The sequence below is a fragment of the Zootoca vivipara genome, chromosome 10 (genome assembly GCF_963506605.1).
Source record: "Zootoca vivipara chromosome 10, rZooViv1.1, whole genome shotgun sequence".
NCBI lineage: Eukaryota > Metazoa > Chordata > Lepidosauria > Squamata > Lacertidae > Zootoca > Zootoca vivipara.
In genome coordinates this window covers 71,997,407-72,020,400 of record NC_083285.1, presented here as the reverse complement: position 1 = coordinate 72,020,400, position 22,994 = coordinate 71,997,407, and the positions used below count along the sequence as shown (strand labels likewise).

Below are 22,994 nucleotides of genomic sequence, written 5' to 3'. Positions count from 1 at the left end.
CACTAGAGGTCAAAGAGAACAATTTCCAGACCTTTAGAAGGCATCTCAAGGCAGCCCTGTTTAGGGAAGCTTTTAATGTTTGATAGATTTCTGTATTTTAGAATTTCTGTTTTTTTGGAAGCCGCCCAGAGTGGCTGGGGGAACCCGGCCAGATGGGCGGGGTATAAATAATAAATTATTATTATTATTATTATTATTATTATTATTATCCGCATACTGATGAACACCCAGCCCAAACCCCCTGATGATCTCTCCCAGCGGCTTCATATAGATGTTAAAAAGCATGGGGGAGAGAACAGAACCCTGAGGCACCCCACAAGTGAGAGCCCAGGGGTCTGAACACTCATCTCCCAACACCGCTTTCTGGACATGGCCCAGGAGGAAGGAGCGGAACCACCGTATAACAGTGCCCCCAGCTCCCAGCTCCTCTAGACATTCCAGAAGGATGTCATGGTCAATGGTATCAAAGGCTGCTGAGAGATCCAGCAGAACTAGGAAACAGCTTTTAATTTTGTCCCTAGCTTGCCAGAGATCATCAAGCAGCTCGTCCAAGGCAGATTCAGTCCCATGATGAGGCCTCAATCCTGATGGGAAGGGATTCAAATGGTCCACATCCTCCAGGCATGCCTGGAGTTGTTCAGTAACCACCCGCTCAATCATCTTGCCCAAGAATGGAAGATTTGAGACTGGGTGATAGTTGGCCATATCCTCACTTTGGAGTGTCCCTTTTCTGAGCCCCCATCTCTCTCCCACAGACACATAGATTCACAACAATGCACACAATTTTATGCCAATGCCTGCCATTGCCAACAATATCAAAACAAAGTGTTGATTCAGCACTACAAGTAAAATACAAAGAGCACAACACACACATTCAGACCAGTTCAGAAAGCAGCAGGTTGGTGATCAAGGAGCATTCAGGGAAAAGAGAGGATTATACCTGCCCTTCCTTTGGAAAAATGGATATAGAGAGTATGATCAATGGCATAGAAAAGTTTGTTGCTGGAATGATTTGGTTGTTTCCAAGGCTGCTGTCATGTTCAGGCAAGAGATTACTGCTTGGTAGAGTTACAGGTAGGTAGCCGTGTTGGTCTGCCGTAGTCGAAACAAAATTAAAAAATTCCTTCCAGTAGCACCTTAGAGACACATGAAAGCTCATACTGTACCAATGACAAACTTAGTTGGTCTCTAAGGTGCTACTGGAAGGAATCTTTTTATGTTGCTTTGTATAGGACATTTCCCTCCTCTCCACTGAAGACTCCCCCAGGTAACCTCAAAATCTGCTCTAAAGATTGGAATGACTCTCAGAACAGATTTGGTGGTTCCTGGGGCAGAGATGGGTTTAGGGCAATGTTTTCCCACATGAGGTGTGGGGTAGGGGTGCTGAGTTTTGTCCTTGCACCAGGCATCACTGAAATTTTAAAGATCAACGTCCACCATTGTCCAGGGAGAAGAGAGGAATCAGGAGTCAATTTGTGGATTTGGAGACAAGCCATTGAGCTGCAGATGGTGGAGAGAAAGCCCAGGCAGTCAGAAATGATGGTATGAGATGTGGATCTGAAGGATTTTGCACAAGAGAATTACTCAAATCCAGATGGCTCTTCTCATGTTCTTCTGCCCTGCAGGGTCCTTTGTGACAACTCTCCTGTAAAAGATATTTGGCTTCCCACAAGGTTTCAACAGTCCTCCATCCACCTATAAGTAGAGGGACCTATACAATAAACCAATAAAACAGTAGAAACTAATTTTTAAAAAACAACAACAAGAATTTACAGCTATACTAAAATTAAACTAATCCCCAGCCCCAACTAAATGTTTATCCCACCCCCAACAGAGGAAAACAAAACAAACTAACTAACTAACTAAAACTAAAACGGCCCAGATTAAAAACTATTTTAAAGCATTTTAAAGCATTCTCGACATTTGCCCCAACCCCAGAGTTTGTTCCAGTGAGTCTGGGCTCCTCAGCCCTTACAGCAGGACAATGTCCCTCTGTCCCAGGAGTCTGCCTTTTTCCCTATTAGGTAATTATTTACTATTACACAGATGCTATGTCTTTAAGCGCATATATGCTGCCTGCTTTAATCTCTTCCATTTAAAATGATAAATAAATATGGAGATATTTCCTAATCATATATCAAAACAGAATTGCACCATGTGTCTGTTTTTTGGTTTTTTTTTGCAGGGAGCGGGGTTACTGTCAATATTTATTCCACCCCCCATCAGTGTTCTGCTTACCATCTGGACTCTGCCCAAATTTTTGGTCTACAAAAGCCACTGGGGACCCCAGGGAATCCAAGCATCTCTCTCCAGAGAATCGCAGAGATGATGGTTCTGGCCCTCACCCTCTTCTGCCTCCTCCTTGCAGGGAATGAAGCCAAAGTGTTTGGGAGATGTGAACTGGCTGCGCGATTGAAACGGGCTGGGATGGATGGATATCGTGGCGTCAGCCTGGCCAACTGTGAGTTCGCTCCTCCTTTCTTTGCTATTTCTGGTGTTTTGAGGCAAAGTAGAAATGGGGACTGCTTTTCAGGAAATGGTTCACACAAACCCTGCTGCCCATCAGAATGTCCGAACTCTCATTAATCTTTGAAAGATCAAGAAGCAGACATAAAAAGATTCACCTCACTGCACATCTAAAGGGCCAAACCAAACCAAATTTATCCTCCTTACTAATGTGAGATTATGAAAAAAATTTCTATTTAGGACCATTTGGGGGGGGGGTTTAGACGTTACAGACAGCTTTTACCGTGAACATTGTAAGAATGTTTTTAAATTATTCTGTTTCAAAATGCTGCAACTTTGACAAAAAAAAAGAGATTGCACACCCAGCGTGTACCCAAATTGTAACCCTTTTCTTGTTCGCTTTGTTCCAGGGATCTGTGCCGCTTATCATCAAAGCTCATTTAACACCAGACTCATGGGGCCACAAACCTCCAGCGGCAATCGTGAGTATGGAATCTTTCAGATAAGCAGCCGCTGGTGGTGCGACAATGGACATCGCCCAACAGCCAATGGGTGTAGCATCTCCTGCTATGGTAAGCAACTTGATACTATAGGGAATGCTAGCTTCCACTTCTTTAATTCAGTTCACATTTGAAGGTGAATCTACCTAATTTGCACTTTATGAAATAATACACAGACAAACACACAGCACATTCTTTGAACTGCATTGGGCACAGTATGCCTATAAATAGATATATTTACAAAAATTACATACAAAAGTGCATTAGATTACAGAAAAATGCATACAAAGCTGTCATTCAGGAGAATTTCCCACAAAATAACTGCTGGATTAAAAGAAAAAAGAAAATAAATCCACAACCTGGGGGTGCCCAGGTGTATCTGTCCAGCTCTCAGGACTGTCCTTAGTCAGTGGTCCCCAATGTTTTTGGTATGGTGACCCACAAATCCAAACTTAAAAGACATGGTGACTACAGATTTATTGTCAAATGAATTTTGGACTTCCAGAAATGCTGGTACTAATATCTTAATAAATTTAAAATGTGTCTCCCACACTTCTCTCTTCCTGTGCCCCCTTCTTTGTTGAGTTTGTGGTTAACTTTTAATGACACAGTTAATAATAAAAATTGGAACTACATAATGAAATTCAAAATGTTTCACATAGTAATTTCCATTTATTTGTTTAAGTTAAAGCCATTGGGGTGAGCATAGGGGAAATTGTAGAGAGTACAGTACAGTCATTGCTGCTTCCCTCCCCCCAAACTTCCAGGTTTACCATGGGAAGCCAGCTGTGCCCTGTTTCTCCTGACTGTGTCACTTAAAGTTGTTTTTACATGCAAACGTACACACTGGTACTGCTGTTGTCCAATAACACCAGGGAGCACTCCTTGTACCAGGAAAATCTACACAAGGTAGCCAGACGACACTATTGCATACACACAGAGCACACACATGCCCTCGCACATACAGACCACAGACATACATGCAAGTTTTGTGTCTCTCGCTCCACCTTATACCGCACAGATATACAAACACTCAGATCTCGATCTCGATCTCTCTCTCTCTCATATGCACCACATGTGCATGTGTGCATTCCTCCCCCCTCACCATTAGCGTAGTGTGGGTTGCCACCCCCTTCACCTGGTGGACTGGGTGGTTGGGGCGGGCACCAGGAGGTGGTCTGCAGAGCCCCCGCAGAGGGTGGATGGAGCCTGCCTCCAACAGGCTCTTTGACTGCTGCCTCCACCCACCTGCCCACCAGACCAACCTGTCTGCCAGTGTGCCTCAGCTGCCAGGGCTTGTGGGGATTCCTGATAGCACACCCTCAAAAATGTGTGCTGGGGCAATAGCCCCCCCTGGCCCCCCACACCACACCTCAGCCCCTCAGAGACACAGACTGCTCTCCCTCTCCGCTCAAGTACTGTACATATCTTCCCTTCTGAGCACACATACATGTAACCCCTTTTTCTCACTTGCATGAAACAACATGTAAATCTGTCCCTCCCTCCCTCCATCACACACACACACACATCACAAATACATCTCTCCCACCTTCCTCACACAACTTGCACGTCTCTCTCACAGTCACACACACATTTCCGTACTTGAGCACTAAACTCCCAATTCTAAAAAGCATCTTCATAAAGCTCAAGAACCATCTGCCAACAGCACCACCTAGCGGGCAGCAACATTCCCCTGACCCAGCAAGGAGACCTCTCCCTCTCCTTTACTTTTCCATCCCTTTTTAAAGAAAACGTCCCCAGCACAAGGCAAAAGAGGCACCTGCTGGTGGTTGGGGGATAGCAGAATCCTGAATGTGCCGGGGCATCCCTGCTGCTCCTCCCCACCCCTCCATTCCATTTAGCCTTACTTACCATGCAAACAAGGCGCTCACTGCTTGCTGGCAGGCAGCAGCAGCAGCAGCCTGGGCACACAGGGATAACCCCACAGCTCCTTCCTTTCTTTCCCAACCTTTCATTTCAAGTAATCTGGAGGCAGGCAGCTGTGTGAACAAAGGTCCTAGCACTCCTTACCAAAGTATTTCAACAGGGGGAGAAAGCACTCAAGCAACTGAACCACTTCAACTGGTTTGGCTGCCCACTTGCAGGTCGCAACCCACAAACTCGGAAACATTGCCCTAGGCCAGGGGTCCCCAAACTAAGGCCCGGGGGCCGGATGCAGCCCAATCACCTTCTAAATCCGGCCCACGGATGGTCCGGGAATCAGCATGTTTTTACATGAGTAGAATGTGTCCTTTTATTTAAAATGCATCTCTGGGTTATTTGTGGGGGGCATAGGAATTTGTTCATATTTTTTTCCCCGAAATATAGTCCAGCCCCCCACAAGATCTGAGGGACAGTGGACTGGCCCCCTGCTGAAAATGTTTGCTGACCCCCTGCCCTAGGCCATGACCTCTCACTAGGCCATGCTGTCCCACTGCCTCTGCTCTGTATCCTCCTGCTTTTACCTGGGTGCAATGTGTCCTGGAACTGTGACCTTGCTTGTCTGGATGGAGGATGAAATGGGCCATTTATAAAGAACTGATTTCTTTCTCTGGCTAGAATGCAGCTGACTAGAAGGGATCCCCTGCTTGGTGCTATAATGTTTGAATGCCAGCTCAAGCGGGAAACGCTTTAAGTGCTCCCCAAAAGTATTCAAGCTTAGTGTTGGCTGGACCTCTAGGAAAAGGCATTCCACAGTCCAGAGGCAGCCCCTGCAACCTTGGGGGTGTTTGTATTCTGGGATTTGCATTTTAGGAATCCCCAGTAACCTCATTTGCTTTCTGACAAATCTTTGCCAGCGTTCTTAAATGATGACATCACAAATGATATTAACTGTGCCAAGAGGATTGTCCGTGACCCCCAAGGGATGAATGCATGGTAAGTGCTTATATCTCAGTGCTTGGAACATTCAATACCAGCCAAGTTGTCAGTTCACATAACTGTGTAGAGAAAGATGGTTCCACTTGACCTTCCTCAATAGGCACTGTCAAGGGCTAAAGATGATGCTTCCTTCAATGTACAGCCAGTAGTGCCCCCACTGCTCTGGGACCCTGTGCTGCATTTCCCCCCTTCCTCTGAGTAACTGGCAGCATCGTGCTGGAAGCTAGGAAATGACCACAGCCCCACCCACATCACAAAGCCAGCCACTCAGCAAACACCTGGGTGGCTGGTGGCTACTACCGGTAAGAGCTGTTAGTAGCTGTCTTGGTGGGGATTTAAGGAAATGATTTGGCAACTGAGCCAATGTGTAAGAGAGGAACTGGGAGACCAGAGATCAAATCCTGATTCAGCCAGGAAGTTCAAAGGTTGACATTGAGTCAGTCACTGTCTCACAGCCCAGCCTGCCCCACAGTGTTTGTCTAACCATGTATGCCACCTTGAGCTCCTTGGAGAAAAGGTGGGGTATAAATGTAGTAATAAATAAATTGGAATGCAGGAAAGGAGGAGAGAGTCTAAGTTCTGCCATGGGCTGGAGCGAAATCCTGGGGCAGATGGTTCATTCCCAAGTTTGCTTGGAGGTCTTTCACAGAAAGCTACCCATGCTTAGCAGCCACAGTGACTCTGTTCCACCTCCATTGCTAGGCACAATGTGCCTCTGAATGGGATTCTCCCTCGTGGGCTTGCATGACCCTTGTGAGCGAAGCTGTTGGGAGTCCCGTACTCCCAGCAGGGTCACCCAAGGCAGTACGGTCAAAGGGAAGGAGCTACACAAAGAATAATCCAACAGCAGAACAAAAGGAAGATAACAAGCTGAAATATACTCGGAGTCAAGAGTGAATTTCATGCTCTTTATTCCGCTCGTAGTCATCAAGGAGAAGAAGAGAAGAATGCCCTTTCCCCAAAACCATCTGCTTATATACATTATTTACACAATGGGCTTTGCGTGATTGGCTACTTCAGGGCTACACCTGTGGACCAATCAGTTTGTGGATTGACTTCTGCCAGCAGCCTGATTGGCTGCTCCTGCAGGCCAATCAGGTTGCGGATTCACTTCTGCCAGCCGCCTGATTGGCTGCTCCTGCAGGCCAATCAGGTTGCAGATTCACTTCCACCTGGAATTTGGATTGGGTGGCTCCTGCGGACCAATCAGACTGCTGATTCTGGATCCTATTGTTCTATGATTCAGCTCAGTACATAACACAAGCGGTATGTTACAATGGCTGTGAAGGCGGGTGAAGGCTGCAGCAGATAAGAATTTACTGGCCATTGTTATACTCATGCCATCAGAACAGAGCCTTACTGCAAAGACTGTGCGTTGATCAGCACACATAACATAAAACACATAAAACAAATTCACACTTCTAAAAAAAAACCAAAGCGAAACCCTGAAAAGTCCCATAGTGGTTGCCAAATGGTTACGTGGGCAAGACCGTGAAATCTGGAAGCCCCTAGTCAGGAACCGGCACGTGGGTGGTGGATACAGACAGATCCAGTCATTCTGACTCAAGGAATGAGGCCATTGAGAAGCTCAGCAGCTCTGTCCATGACTGAGCAGTAAAGTTCCATGGAGGATGGGAAGCAACATTTTGCTAGCAGGGCATCATGGGCTGTTAATAGGTAGATTTCCCGTTGACCACCAAAAATAATCATCAGCAGAGACAATGAACAGGAAGAAATACTCTGTAGCCGACACAAATGCCTCACTTGGAAATGTGGTGGAGCTTTTAAAGAAGATCCATCTCCCTTGTAGTTGCTTGGAAGTCATGTGGCTTCCCTCGCTTCATTTTTTGCTCTCATTCTGACTTTTAGGTATGCTTGGAAGAAACATTGCAAAGGAAAAAATCTCTCAAAGTGGACAAGAGGTTGCAGACTCTGAGTTCCATGGTCCTGAATGAATTCCAGCATTTCTCTCGAGATCCCCTTTGATGAAACGTCTACCTACTGCCATATAATCAAAATCCAGCTGCTGCTTCCTGCACTAGCATTTGCATATTGTGCCACACCCCATGGGGGAGGGAAATGGCCCTCTTTCTATATGAATGAGGGGAAGTGATTGTTTTTTTTAAAGTGTGTCTGGGCTGGTCAGTCATCTTGCTCTGGATTGCAAGCCTCTCTGCTTGAAAATTTCCAATAAATTGAACATAAACAAAACTCTTTTCTTGTTTGATGGGTGAATAGAAAGAACAGAATTAAGTTAAGCATCATCATCATCCCATCATAATTTGCAGGGAAGTGCAGAAGCGTTCCTAGGTCCCTTGCACCCCTGGCAAGGAGCTGTATGGGCACACACACACACACACCAGAAAAGATCCCTTCTCCCACATGTGATCTTGCTGTGACAGCAGCGATGCACTGCCACACACATACACACCATAAACTCCATAGTCTCTCACAGTCTACCTTCATGCTTCCTGCCATCTCTCCCACCACTCAGCTCCCAGCTCTTGTCTAAACTCAAGACCTTACACAGACAACTAGTGACAGATTTCTGGGGTGACTTACAAATGTCAGAGAGATTGGAAAATGGGCCCCAAGTTTGCAGTCAATTTAAAATTGGAACACATCCTATAATATTCCCATTGTTTCCTGACTGACTTTCTCCTGCTTATTACTTCTGGTACATCCTATTATGAAGTTTTCCTAAACAAAATAAAAAAAACTCCTTCCAGTAGCACCTTAGAGACCAACTGAGTTTGTCATTGGTATGAGCTTTCTTGTGCATGCACACTTCTTCAGAGTCTATTATCCCTTCAAAGGACCAGGTCTGCAGTGCTGAGGAAGAGGCTGTGCCCTTTCTCCCTGCATCAGATGCAACTGCCTTCCTGAAGCTGTCAGGTGAGGGGGGAACTCAAATGACAGATGTGGTACCACAAGATAGCTAGATCAACCAACACACATCTCTCCTCTTAGGTTAAAGGGCACTGCTGGGTTTAAGCAGGGTTGGTCAATGGGGATCAGGTGCATGATGGGTGAGACCATAAATTTCCCACTGCAGTCATAAATGCCCACGTACTGCAGCAAAAGAGTAGTCTGGCTAGGAGCAGAACTGCTGTGCTTGGACAGAGAACGACCCAGGGCCCTTCTGACCCCATGTCTCTGTGCTTGAGCTTTAAAAATGGCCATTTTCTCTGGTGTTAGGTGCCATTTAAGGCTTTATAGGTTAAAATCAGCGCTCTGAATTGGGCCTGGAAACTAAATGGCAGCCAGGGCAGTCAGGCTAGGATCTGTGTGATATGCTCAAACTGTCTTGCCTTGATGAGCCACCTGGTCGCTGGATACTATGGAAACATCTGCCTGCAATTAACCATCATCTTTCTGGTAACATCTGGAATGAGAAATTTATCCCCTATCATGATACCATGCCCACTGTTCCTCTAGCCAGACTCCAGCTCACTTTGCAGGGAGACAGGGAAATCACTCAGAATCTACATAGTTGGATATGCAATGAATGGACAGACTGCAGGCCAGATTGCCTGCTTGGTGCAAGAGCTGAGGAGGTCGCTTGTCACCTAGATAGCCTGGCTAGATAGTACTGGGGAGGAGTCAGTGGTTATGGGGCATGTTAGCACCAAAGACATGGGAAGATGTAGTCACAAGGTCCTAGGAGCCAAATTTAGGTTGCTCAATAGGATACTGGAAGCCAGGACCTGCAAGGTAGCTTTCTCTGAAATGCTGCCAGTTCCATGCCACAAAGCCAGGCAGACTCTGTGGTCTTAATGTGTGGAGGAGACGGTGGGGTCAGGAGGAGGAGTTTGGATTTGTTAGGCACTGAGAAACAAGCTGGGGCAAGCTGGGCCTGTAGAAAAGGGGCAGGCTCCCCTTCAACCAGGGATAGAACCAGACTACTGCTGGCACCAAAAATAAAAACGGTGGCAGAGCAGCTTTTAAACTTATCAAGGGGGAGAAAGCCAAGAGGAACTGAGAGAGATCCAGTTTGGATTGAATCTCTCTGCTGGGATGCAGATGATAAAACTGATGAAAATTTCAATGTGGGCAGTTGAGAAATTGTAACACTGTAAGTGCAGGGGCACAGTACAGCAATTCAGAGAGACCAAATCACCTCATGTCTCAGCGGTAAGAACGATCAAAGAGTCTTGTGGCAGACTCCCGGCTAGAGGCAGAAACTGGGACCTCCAAGAAGGTCTAGGGAGCAAGTGGGTTTGGGGATCCCTGGCTAGCAGGGCTGGTGCTAGGGTTTTTTGCGCCCTAGGCAAGATCACCTTCTGCCCCCCCCGCTCCCCCAATAAATAAATAAATAAATATAAATACTGTATTAATTTTTTTATTAAAAAAATAGAAAATAGAAAAATAGAAAAAATAAAAAGTAGGAAAAATAAAAATAAAAATAAAAAACAGCTGAGAGGCGCAGCGAGGTGACCCCAGGCTCGCACTCCCCTCACGCTGGGAGCGCAAGTCTGGGGCAGCTGCCTGTTGAGCGGCTTCAGGCCGCTCCCCTGAGGCACGCGCGTGCCTCGGGATAGCGGCCTGAAGCTGCTCAACAGTGACAGGCGTGGAGGAGGCAGCCCCAGCCTCACGCTCCCCGCGCGCCTCCGGAGCTTAATGCTGGGAGCGCGAGCCTGGGGTGGCCACCTCCACTGCGGCTGTCAGCTGTTGAGCGGCTTCAGGCCGCTCTCCGGAGGCACGCGCACGCCTCAGGATATCGGCCTGAAGCCGCTCAACAGCTGACAGCCACAGTGGAGGCAGCCCCAGGCAGCACCGGGGGGCAGGCTGGCCAGCGCCCCCTTCATTTTGGCGCCCTAGGCAGCTGCCTAGTTTGTCTAAATGGACATGCCGGCCCTGCTGGCTAGGTGGGACCAGAGACCCAGCTGGCCTGCAACTCGGTGAGGTGAAGAAGGATCTTCAACCCTGTGGGACCCAAGCAAAGGTCTGGCCCTCAAGGCCAAGCCCTGGTGGGCTCAACCTTCAGAAGGCCAGTCACGGCCCATGGCTCTTGGCTCTGCCCTCCCTGCCACAGCCAGATGGGGAGCCCAGAGGAGACTGCAAGGAGCAGCTGACACTATTTCCACTGCAATGGCTCTGGATTGAAGGTTTCAGGGGGATTCAGTGCAGCTCCAGCTAGTGAACCCCTAACTCTAACCCCAAATCCCTAGGTTAGATTACTGGAACATGTTATACTTGGAGCTGCATCTGAAGATGGTTGGGAAACTTCAGCTGTGCAGAATTAAGCAGCCAGGTTGCTTACTGCGACAAGATGGTCTGAGCCTATTACATGGATCCTGGCCTGACTGCACTGGCTGCCAGGGCAGAGCATTGATGACCCAGTCAGGCAACTTTTGCATTTTTTAAAATAAAATAAAAACTTGCAAAACCATTATATTGAAGTTCTCCCTCTCCAGTAGTGACAGTACATTCAAGCACAGTCCGTTTACATTAAGGGTGTTCCAGGTAGGTAGCCGTGCTGGTCTGCCATAGTCGAAACAAAATTAAAAAATTCCTTCCAGTAGCACCTTAGAGACCGACTAAGTTTGTCATTGGTATGAGCTTTCACGTGCATGCACTTCTTCAGATACACAGAAACAAAAGTCACCAGGCCCTTATATTTAGTGAGAGGGTGGGGAGGGGTATTACTCAGAAGGGTGGTGGGAATGGGTGATTCGCTGATAGGTGTGGTAAGCCTGTTGACGACTGTTAACAACTGCAATTGGTCTTACAGGAAAAAGCAAGGGGTGAGATGTATAATTTATAAGAATCCAATGTCTCTATTCAGACCAGCAGTAGGAACAATGTATCATGCATGGTAGAGATGTAAAAAAATAGAATTATGGGATACAATGAGTTAAAGAAGATGTTTAAATTATCGTTTCCCAAAAAGCCAGAAGCTTTCCTTCTAGGAATCATTGAGGGTGAGATTCCCCAAAGATCTGAAGAAGTTATTTATGTAAGCCACCACGGCAGCAAGAGTATTGACAGCACAAAACTGGAAAGGAGACCAAATTCCAACAAAGAGCGAAACTGATGGAATATGCAGAGATGGATAAGCTGACAGGGCAGTTAAGAGACCAAGAGTACCAAAAAGTTAAGAGCAATTGGAGTAATTTTTTAAAATATCTGAAAGATTACTGCAGTGATTTAAAATTTTTGACTGGGCTAGATTGACTCTTGTAAAGATAACCAGTAGAAACAGTGGAAACGATGGTAAATAAAAGATTAGATACAACTGGAAAGGCATACAACAAAGAATTCTATGGACCCTAGGAAGAGGTGGAAGGAAGTCCAGTGCAAACAAAGTAACAACATAAGTAGATAAGTAACATAATTTTTATTTTATTTTTTGTTTATGCATACATGTTCAATATAGAGATGCGGGTGGCGCTGTGGGTTAAACCACAGAGCCTAGGGCTTGTCGATCAGAAAGTTGGCTGTTTGAATCCCCATGATGGGGTGAGCTTCCGTTGCTCGGTCCCAGCTCCTGCCCACCTAGCAGTTCGAAAGCATGTCAAAGTGCAAGTAGATAAATAGGTAAACGGCATTTCCGTGTGCTGCTCTGGTTCACCAGAAGCGGCTTTGTCATGCTGGCCACATGACCTGGAAGCTGTACGCCAGCTCCCTCGGCCAATAACGCGAGATGAGCGCCACAACCCCAGAGTCGGTCACAACTGGACCTAATGGTCAGGGGTCCCTTTACCTTTACATGTTCAATGGTGGAATGTTGAGAGATTTCAATTGTTTATAGTGAATGTTGACGTGTATGAAAAGGGTGGTTGTAAATCAATAGAAAAACCAATAAAGATGTAAAACAACAACAACCTTTTACCTATAGTTTCCCCCCTGTATGAATTCTTTCATGGACTGTGAGATTGGACCTCTGACTGAAGCTCTTTCCACATTCCAAGCACTGAAATGGTTTTTCTCCTGCATGAATTCTTTGATGGGCTGTGAGTTTGTCTTTCTGACAGAAGCGCTTTCCACATTCTGAACACTGATGCGATTTCTCCCTTGTATGAATTCTTTGATGGGCTGTGAGTTTGGCCCTCTTACTGAAGCTCTTTCCACATTCCAAGCACTGAAATGGTTTCTCCCCTGTATGAATTCTTTGATGAGAAGTGAGACTCTCCTTCCACGTGAAGCTCTTTCCACACTCTTGGCACTGAAATGGTTTCTCCCCACGGTGAATACTTTGATGACTATGGAGGTTTGTGCTTGTGTTAAAGCTCTTTCCACATTCAAAGCACTGATATGGTTTATCTCCAGTATGAATTCTTTGATGGGCTGAGAGATTGGACTTCTGACTGAAGCTCTTTCCACATTCCAAGCACTGATATGGTTTCTCCCCTGTATGAATTACTTGATGGGCCATGAGAGTGGACCTATGACTGAAGCTCTTTCCACATTCCAAGCACTGATGTGGTTTCTCCCCACGGTGAATTTTCTGATGCCGATAGAAGTTTGCGCTTGCGTTAAAGCTCTTCCCACATTCTGAGCACCGATATGGTTTTTCTCCTGTATGAATTCTTTGATGGGCTGTGAGAGTGGACCTCACACGGAAGCCCTTCCCACATGCCAAGCAATGATATGGCTTCCCCACTGTATGAATTCTCTGGTGGCTTGTAAGATTGGACCGCTGTGGGAAGCTCTTTCCACATTCTGAGCACTGATATGGTTTCTCCCCTGTATGAATTCTTAGGTGGGAAGTTAAGTAGCTGCTGTAACTGAAGCTCTTTCCACATTCCAAGCACTGATATGGTTTTTCCCCACTGTGAACTTTCTGGTGTTCTCGGAGGTTTCCACTACTTTTAAAGCCCTTTCCACATTCCAAGCATTGATATGGCTCCTCCCCTGTATGAATTCTTTGATGGATCTCAAGATTGGTCTTCGCACGGAAGCTATTTCCACATTCCAAGCACTGATAAGGCTTCTCCCCTGTATGAATTCTTTGATGGGAAGAGAGCCTTTCTTTACTACTTAAGCTCTTTCCACATTCCAAGCACTGATAGGGCTTCTCCCCTGTATGAGTTATCTGATGGGTTCTAAGATGGCTCCTGTAACGGAAGCTCTTTCCACATTCCAAGCACTGATATGGTTTTTCCCCACTGTGAACTTTCTGGTGTTCTCGGAGGTTTCTGCTACTTTTAAAGCTCTTTCCACATTCCAAGCACTGATAAGGCTTCTCCCCTGTATGAATTCTTTGATGGGCCATGAGATTGCTCCTCGCACGGAAGCTCTTTCCACATTCCAAGCACTGATAAGGCTTCTCCCCTGTATGAATTCTTTGATGGGAAGAGAGCCTTTCTTTACTACTTAAGCTCTTTCCACATTCCAAGCACTGGTGAGGTTTTTCCCCACTGTGAACTTTCTGATGTTGGCGGAGGTTTCCGCTACTTTTAAAGCTCTTTCCACATTCCAAGCACTGATAATGTTTCTCTCCTGTATGAATTCTTTGATGGGAAGTGAGAGTCTTCTTTTGGCTGAAGCTTTCCCCACATTCCAAGCACTGATAGGGCTTCTCCCCAGTAGGATTTCTTTGTTGGGAAGTGAAATGGGAGTTCTGCTTGAAGTTCGCTCCACACTCCAAGTGTTGATATGGCTTCTCCACTGTGCCGATTTTGTGGTAGCCTCCCTTCTTAATTTCCAATTCATCACCTTCTGCAATGAGGAGAGAAACAGATTAGAGCCTCAGGAAGAAATGGAGCCCCAAATTATTGAACAATGCTAATGAACACTTGTGATAGAGGAAGAACTGAGGGGCATTAGTCATGAGGTCTTACTACAGAGCTTTCCAAACTGTGTTCTGCGACATATTAGCGTATCAACTGCAGTGTGTAGCTCTTTTGCACAAACACATCCCACGCTCCTCCTGGGGCTAGAAAGGGGTTAGTTGCTTGTAAAACTGAATTACTGTGTCACGAAATGATGCAAAACTGAATTACTGTGTTGCAAAATGATGCATGTCCCAAAAAATGTGTCACCAATATGAAAAGTTTGGCAAGCTCTGTCTGTACTATAGGGTTCACTGCCTTTATTGCCTGGCATTCACTGACATATTTATGGGAACCTGAGATTTGAAAAGTCTGGCTCGTTCCTGGGATGGATTTTGTTTGGCTCATGAAATCCACTCCATCTCCAAAGTCAATTGTCTCTTTGGTCAACCAAAAACTGACGGAAGCAAAAACAAAAAACCGGACAGAAGCTACTTCCACTTCCCCATCAAAAAAGGACTAAGAAGTTCAGCCTGATCATGATTAAAAAGGCATAACTGGAGGAAGAATAATAAAAAAATTCCTTCAGTAGCACCTTAAAGACCAACTAAGTTTTTATTTTGGTATGAGCTTTCGTGTGCATGCACACTTCTTCAGATACAGTGAAATGGAAGTTTCCAGGCACTTATGTAGAGAAGGGGTGGGGAGGGGTGGGGATGGGGAGGGGGGATCACTCAGAAGGGTGGTGGAAATGGGTGATTGACTGACTGATAGCTGTTGATGACCGCAAACGACTGCAAATGGTTTTGCATGAAAAAGCAAGGGTTGAGATGGCTGAAGATCGCTTATCATGTATAATGAGATAAGAATCCGATATCTCTGTTCAAACCAGGTCCCTCCATGGTTTTGAGCTTGGTGATAAGTTGCAATTCAGCAACTTCTCTTTCCAGTCTATTTCTGAAATTCTTTTGTAGTAAGACAGCTACTTTGAGATCTTGTATAGAATGTCCTGGGAGATTGAAGTGTTCTCCTACTGGTTTTTCTGTCTTCTGGTTCCTGATGTCAGATTTATGTCCATTTATCCTTTGGCGTAGGGTTTGGCCTGTTTGTCCAATATAGAGAGCTGAAGGGCACTGTTGGCATTTGATGGCATACACAATGTTAGAGGATGAGCAATTAAATAGTCCTGAGATGGTATGTTGGATGTTGTTGGGGCCAGTAATGGTGTTGTCTGGGTGTATGTGGCAGCAAAGTTGGCATCTGGGTTTATTGCAGGCTCTGGTACCAGTGTCCATGTTAAGTCTGGTGGTTGTATTATTGTGGGTGAGGAGTTGTTTAAGATTGGGTGGCTGTCTGTAGGCAATGAAAGGTCTTCCTCCCAGAGCTTGAGAAAGGGAGCGGTCATTGTCCAGGAGAGGCTGTAGATCTCTGATGATGCGTTGTACTGTTTTAGCTTGGGAGCTGTATGTGATGACTAGTGGTGTTCTGTTATTTTCTTTTTTGGGTCTGTCTTGCAGCAGGTTCTCTCTAGGTATCTGTCTGGCTCTGTTGATCTGTTGTTTAACTTCATCAGGTGGATATTTTAGTTCTAAAAAGGTTTGCTGTAGATCTCTTAGGTGAGATTCTCTGTCTGTAGAGTTGGAACAGATGCGGTTGTAACGTAAGGCCTGGCTGTATACGATGGATTGTTTGGTATGTTTGGGATGGTAGCTAGAAGCATGTAGATATGTTTGTCTGTCAGTTGGTTTTCTGTATAAGGTGGTGTCTATACGTCCATCCTGTATTTTTATAGTAGTGTCCAAAAAATGTATTTCTTGCATAGATTGGTTCATTGTTAGGTTGATGGTGGGGTGAAAGTCATTGAATGTCTGGTGGAAGGTTTCCAGGGTCTGTTGTCCATGTGTCCAGATAATAAAAATATCGTCAATGTATCGCAGGTACAGGAGAGGTTTGAGTGGGTAGGAGTTAAGGAAACGTTGTTCTAAATCTGCCATGAAGATGTTGGCATACTGTGGGGCCATGCGGGTGCCCATGGCTGTGCCGCTGATCTGGAGGAACAGGTCATCACCAAATTTGAAGTGGTTGTGGGTAAGGACAAAGTGGCAGAGTTTGGTAGCAAAGTCCGCTGTGGTTTTATCTGAAATGGTGTTCCTTATGGCTTGTAAACCATCATTGTGTGGGATGTTGGTATATAGAGATTCCACATCCATAGTGGCTAGTATAGTATTGTTAGGAAGATTGTTCAAATATTGTATTTTCCTCAGAAAATCTGTGGTGTCACGTACGTAGCTGGGAGCACTAATAGCATATGGTTTCAGAACAGAGTCCATATAGCCGGAAACACCCACTGTAATGGTGCCAATACCTGAGATGATGGGGCGTCCTGGGTTTCCTGGTTTGTGTATTTTGGGTAGAAGATAGAAAGTTCCTGGCCGAGGTTCCGCTGGTGTGTTTGTGAGGATCTGTTCTTGGATGTGTACACATCTGTTCTTGGATGTGTACACATCCAAGAACAGATCCTCACAAACACACCAGCGGAACCTCGGCCAGGAACTTTCTATCTTCTACCCAAAATACACAAACCAGGAAACCCAGGACGCCCCATCATCTCAGGTATTGGCACCATTACAGTGGGTGTTTCCGGCTATATGGACTCTGTTCTGAAACCATATGCTATTAGTGCTCCCAGCTACGTACGTGACACCACAGATTTTCTGAGGAAAATACAATATTTGAACAATCTTCCTAACAATACTATACTAGCCACTATGGATGTGGAATCTCTATATACCAACATCCCACACAATGATGGTTTACAAGCCATAAGGAACACCATTTCAGATAAAACCACAGCGGACTTTGCTACCAAACTCTGCCACTTTGTCCTTACCCACAACCACTTCAAATTTGGTGATGACCTGTTCCTCCAGATCAGCGGCACAGCCATGGGCACCCGCATGGCCCCACAGTATGCCAACATCTTCATGGCAGATTTAGAACAACGTTTCCTTAACTCCTACCCACTCAAACCTCTCCTGTACCTGCGATACATTGACGATATTTTTATTATCTGGACACATGGACAACAGACCCTGGAAACCTTCCACCAGACATTCAATGACTTTCACCCCACCATCAACCTAACAATGAACCAATCTATGCAAGAAATACATTTTTTGGACACTACTATAAAAATACAGGATGGACGTATAGACACCACCTTATACAGAAAACCAACTGACAGACAAACATATCTACATGCTTCTAGCTACCATCCCAAACATACCAAACAATCCATCGTATACAGCCAGGCCTTACGTTACAACCGCATCTGTTCCAACTCTACAGACAGAGAATCTCACCTAAGAGATCTACAGCAAACCTTTTTAGAACTAAAATATCCACCTGATGAAGTTAAACAACAGATCAACAGAGCCAGACAGATACCTAGAGAGAACCTGCTGCAAGACAGACCCAAAAAAGAAAATAACAGAACACCACTAGTCATCACATACAGCTCCCAAGCTAAAACAGTACAACGCATCATCAGAGATCTACAGCCTCTCCTGGACAATGACCGCTCCCTTTCTCAAGCTCTGGGAGGAAGACCTTTCATTGCCTACAGACAGCCACCCAATCTTAAACAACTCCTCACCCACAATAATACAACCACCAGACTTAACATGGACACTGGTACCAGAGCCTGCAATAAACCCAGATGCCAACTTTGCTGCCACATACACCCAGACAACACCATTACTGGCCCCAACAACATCCAACATACCATCTCAGGACTATTTAATTGCTCATCCTCTAACATTGTGTATGCCATCAAATGCCAACAGTGCCCTTCAGCTCTCTATATTGGACAAACAGGCCAAACCCTACGCCAAAGGATAAATGGACATAAATCTGACATCAGGAACCAGAAGACAGAAAAACCAGTAGGAGAACACTTCAATCTCCCAGGACATTCTATACAAGATCTCAAAGTAGCTGTCTTACTACAAAAGAATTTCAGAAATAGACTGGAAAGAGAAGTTGCTGAATTGCAACTTATCACCAAGCTCAAAACCATGGAGGGACCTGGTTTGAACAGAGATATCGGGTTCTTATCTCATTATACATGATAAGCGATCTTCAGCCATCTCAACCCTTGCTTTTTCATGCAAAACCATTTGCAGTCGTTTGCGGTCATCAACAGCTATCAGTCAGTCAATCACCCATTTCCACCACCCTTCTGAGTGATCCCCCCTCCCCATCCCCACCCCTCCCCACCCCTTCTCTACATAAGTGCCTGGAAACTTCCATTTCACTGTATCTGAAGAAGTGTGCATGCACACGAAAGCTCATACCAAAATAAAAACTTAGTTGGTCTTTAAGGTGCTACTGAAGGAATTTTTTTATTTTACTTCGATCCAGACCAACACGGCTACCTACCTGTAACCAGAACTATGGAGGAAGAATAATCACAGAAAAGCGGTAGATAGCCTTCCATTCGAGGTAAGCTGTGCGGGGTGTTAGAATCCCAGATTGTGTAAGTGGGAAGTTCATCACATAGATATAGGTCTTGAATTTAAAAACAGATATTATGATCCAACCAAGCCTTACCAAGAAAGCCCAAGATCCCCCGATTCTCCTCCATGACTTCCTTAGGCAGAGCTCTCTGGTCAGGATCCAGCAACGCCCACTCCTCATCTGTGAAACAAGTAGCTACATCTTCAAAATACACTGGACCCTAAAAGAAAAAGGTCTTTGTCTTAGATAGCATAAAAAATATCTACTATACTTTGGTCTGTTGTTTTCCGCCTGTTCTTTGCTGTGTTGTTTTAATGGGATTGTTTTGCTGCACATTTTAATTATGGATGCTTATTTAACATTTAATGGAATAATTTTATTGTGTATTTTAATGATGGAAATCTTTGTTTAAATGGGTAGAGCTCCACATTGTGTTCTTTTCTCCCTGTGCACTGTTTTAGGGGGGAAACCCTCATTGTGCAATTGAGGGAACTGATTAGGTACATGGCCACTGTTTACTATTGTTTGTCAACTGCTTAGAAGCCAATGTAGCATTCAACAATCAATATTGAAATACAACAACAACTGATAAATAATACTAGTGACATACAATCATAGACTTGGAAGAGACCCTGAGGATTATTGTCTAACCCTCTGCAATGCAGGAATCTCAATTAAAGCATCCATGGCCCTCCAACCTCTGCTTCAAAGTTTCCCAGGAAGGGGTCCAGCACCTCTTGAGGGAATCCGTTCCACCATTACTCTTACTTAATCTAAGCACTGTCAGGATGTTCTACTCGCAAGTAGAACCTTGGCAGAGACACATGCCCGACTGGCATTTTCCCTCCCTCCTGGGCATTCGGGAGCTTCAAAAGCATTCCTTAGCTGAACATCACAACGACTGATGTCAGAAGACATCAGTACACTTGGGATCCACAGAGATTTGCGCAGTTGCGTAACCGAACTCAGAATTTTGGCTAATCTACTTTATTTACATATAAAACACACATGGAGCACTGCAACATTGATCCCTCTCTCTCTAGCATCAGACAGCAAAGAGAAAGAACAAAGGACACAGTAAGACAGACACCCTGTCTACGACACTTCCCATTCTGTGAAATGTAAATATATACAGTCATGTGATAGACAACAAACCCATGACTGCACACGGGGAATGAATCTCCAACAAGCACAAACACAAGGGCTCCAGACTAGGGCTGGATGATAAATCGGTACATCATCCAAAACCAGTCTGAAGTCCACATCATGGTAGAGGTTTCATAACATTCAACGTGGCAATATAGCGTGAATGACAAAGAGTGCTGGCCCTATGTAAAAAGTGACCATGTGGGGGAAACTGTGAAGCTGGTCCTTGCTTTTCGTGATTCCTGCCGCCCCTGTTGCTCTGTCAACTCAGCTCTTCCCTGCCTCCTGTGAGGGGCAGCAAACCAGAAGAGCAGGTGCTGAAGAAAGCAGCCAACCCAGGACCTTTCCTCAGGAACAGAGAAACCATCAGCTTCTTGTTTTCAGTGCATGGGTCAAGCTGGTAGGTGATGGAGGGAGAGGCTGGTCCGAGGCGGCTCTGGGCTTCTTGCTGGGAGCCCCTTTCTCCCTTCCTTGCTCCTTCTCCAGGCTCTCTCAGATGGCAGGGTCCGCCTGCAGGCGCCTCCTGATCCCCAACTTTTGCCAGAGGCCTCGCAAGAGCAGGAAGCCCTTTCCTCCTTGCCTCCCCAAGTCCTTTCCTGTCTTTTGAACGACTGCTGCCCTCAGCCGGAGCTCTCTTGGAAGCAGCAGCTAGTCCGATGGAAAAATAAACTGGGGTTATTACTTCTGACTAATAACAGGGGTTATTACTTCTCAGGCTATTACATTAATAAAATAAAATAAACTTTGTCCTGTTGTTTAAGCCTCTTCCCTCCGCTCTCCTTTTGTGTGTCTCTTGATTGCCAGAGAACACCAAAATTCAATTTTTCCTGGCAAAATATATGCATTTTTAAAAATAAATTTTTGTTTGGTAAAATTTTGTCCATTCTTTCTAGTTTGAACTGGTTTATAAAAGAAAATCACCAAACAATCAAATAACTGGTGTTCTGGGATGTATATACAAATTCAATTGAGACTCAATAGTGAATAATATTTTAACATCTAAGTGAGACAGAGAATTGGCTTTTTTCTTGTTTAGTAATGTAATTAATTTTGGGGGGAACATTCTCTTACCTTACCTTTGATATCCATGCTACTTATTACTTCTACAGCTTTAGAGAAAATGTGCTAATTTTTAAATTATATGTCCTATAAAATAACTGCTGCAACAATATGCTAAAGGTAATTAAAAATGTATCCGTTTTAGACCCCTAAGTAGTAGTAGTTGCTAGTTTTCATTTGCTTTTCCACAGTTCCAGGCTAATTTCAGACACTGTGATATATTGGTATGCTATATTAAAACGCTGAAAACTAGACATCACCCAGCCCTAGAACGTTCTCTGTTGACTCTGTTCTATCCTATCTCCCTTTTCATAGAATCATAGAGTTGCCAGGGACCCTGATGGTCATTTAGTCCAACCCCCTGCAATGCAGGAATCTCACCTAAAGCAGCCACAACATGCTGTTTTGTTTCGGTTTAAACCAATTCATGAACCAAGAACTCATATATTGACCACTAGTAATAAACCACATGCCGGAGATATTCTTGCCCATTTATTGTGCTATTTTTGTTATATACAAATAACATGAAGATTCGGCCTACTTCTTTGGATCCTTTGTTACTCCTATGATCCTCGTTCTAGGGTGTCTGGCAGGGGACACACCTCAGGCTCCTTCTGGGGAGCTCTCGCCCAGGAATCCCGGGAATGGCTTCACCTGGCCAGCCAAGGCAGGTGAGGGAGGGAAACCAGTGGGTCTCGAACCCTCCGCCCGCCCCCTTCCCGCCAGGCCGGGCTTCGCTTCCTTCCTTCCCAGCCCCCCCCCCCCCGAGCCAGGCTGGAGCTGCGACCTGGCGGCCTTGTCCCGGGGCTGTGCGGAGGCCGGCCAGACTCCCCCTGCCAACCGCTTCGATCCCGGGGCCGAGAGAGACTCACGGAAGGGTCGCAGGAAGAGACGCGGAGGGCGGGGCTTCCGGCTCCGCCTTCCTTTCCGGTTCCCTCTAGGAATCCCGCTCCGTTCATTGTAACCCTTGTCAAGCCGGGCGCGCCCAGCTCCCCCCCTGCAGGATCCGGGGAGAAGGAGGCTCGATCGCCGGGCAGCGGGCAGCCTAGAAATGAATGCAAAAGGAACTCACTCACGGAGGGAATTAGAATGTGAACGAGTCGAAGGATGAAGAAGAGATCTTGGTTTTTCTTTCTGAGGATTTAGAAACACAGGCACATCAACAAGAAACGGAAACTGGACGCTAGGATTTTGTGTCAAGAAAGTTATTCCTGTTGTTAAAAACCAATAAAGATGAATTGGAAAAAGAAAGACATGCAAAATAAAAACAGCGTAGTTAACAAGAACAAAAAAAAAAAAAGGAATCATGGAATCATCCAGTCCAACCCCCTGCCAAGCAGGAAACACCATCAAAGCATTCCTGACAGATGGCTGTCAGGCCTCTGCTTAAAGACCTCCAAAGAAGGAGACTCCACCACCCTCCTTGGCAGCAAATTCCACTGTCGAACAGCTCTTACTGTCAGGAAGTTCTTCCTAATGTTTAGGTGGAATCCTCTTTCTTGTAGCTTGAATCCATTGCTCCGTGTCCGCTTCTCTGGAGCAGCAGAAAACAACCTTTCACCCTCTTCCATATGACATCCTTGTATATATTTGAGCATGGCTATCATATCACCCCTTAACCTTCTCTTCTCCAGGCTAAACATACCCAGCTCCCTAAGCCGTTCTTCATAAGGCATTGTTTCCAGGCCTTTGACCATTTTGGTTGCCC

General features: G+C 45.5%; 2 protein-coding genes across 2 annotated transcripts; one reads left to right on the top strand and one right to left on the bottom strand.

Annotated features, from left to right (window-relative positions):
• The first annotated feature begins 2,285 nt into the window (after nucleotides 1-2,285).
• LOC118085738 (lysozyme C, milk isozyme-like) lies at nucleotides 2,286-8,577 on the top strand. Its single transcript, XM_035116701.2, has 4 exons — nucleotides 2,286-2,461; nucleotides 2,877-3,038; nucleotides 5,765-5,843; nucleotides 7,716-8,577. Exons 1-4 carry the CDS (start codon nucleotides 2,326-2,328, stop codon nucleotides 7,780-7,782), a joined length of 444 nt encoding a protein of 147 aa, XP_034972592.1. The 5' UTR covers nucleotides 2,286-2,325; the 3' UTR covers nucleotides 7,783-8,577.
• Nucleotides 8,578-11,218: 2,641 nt separating this feature from the next.
• LOC118081337 (zinc finger protein 260-like) lies at nucleotides 11,219-22,245 on the bottom strand. Its single transcript, XM_060279780.1, has 3 exons — nucleotides 22,159-22,245; nucleotides 19,175-19,301; nucleotides 11,219-14,510 (listed from the first exon to the last, which is right to left on the bottom strand). Exons 1-3 carry the CDS (start codon nucleotides 22,243-22,245, stop codon nucleotides 12,682-12,684), a joined length of 2,043 nt encoding a protein of 680 aa, XP_060135763.1. The 3' UTR covers nucleotides 11,219-12,681.
• Between the last annotated feature and the right edge of the window lie 749 nt (nucleotides 22,246-22,994).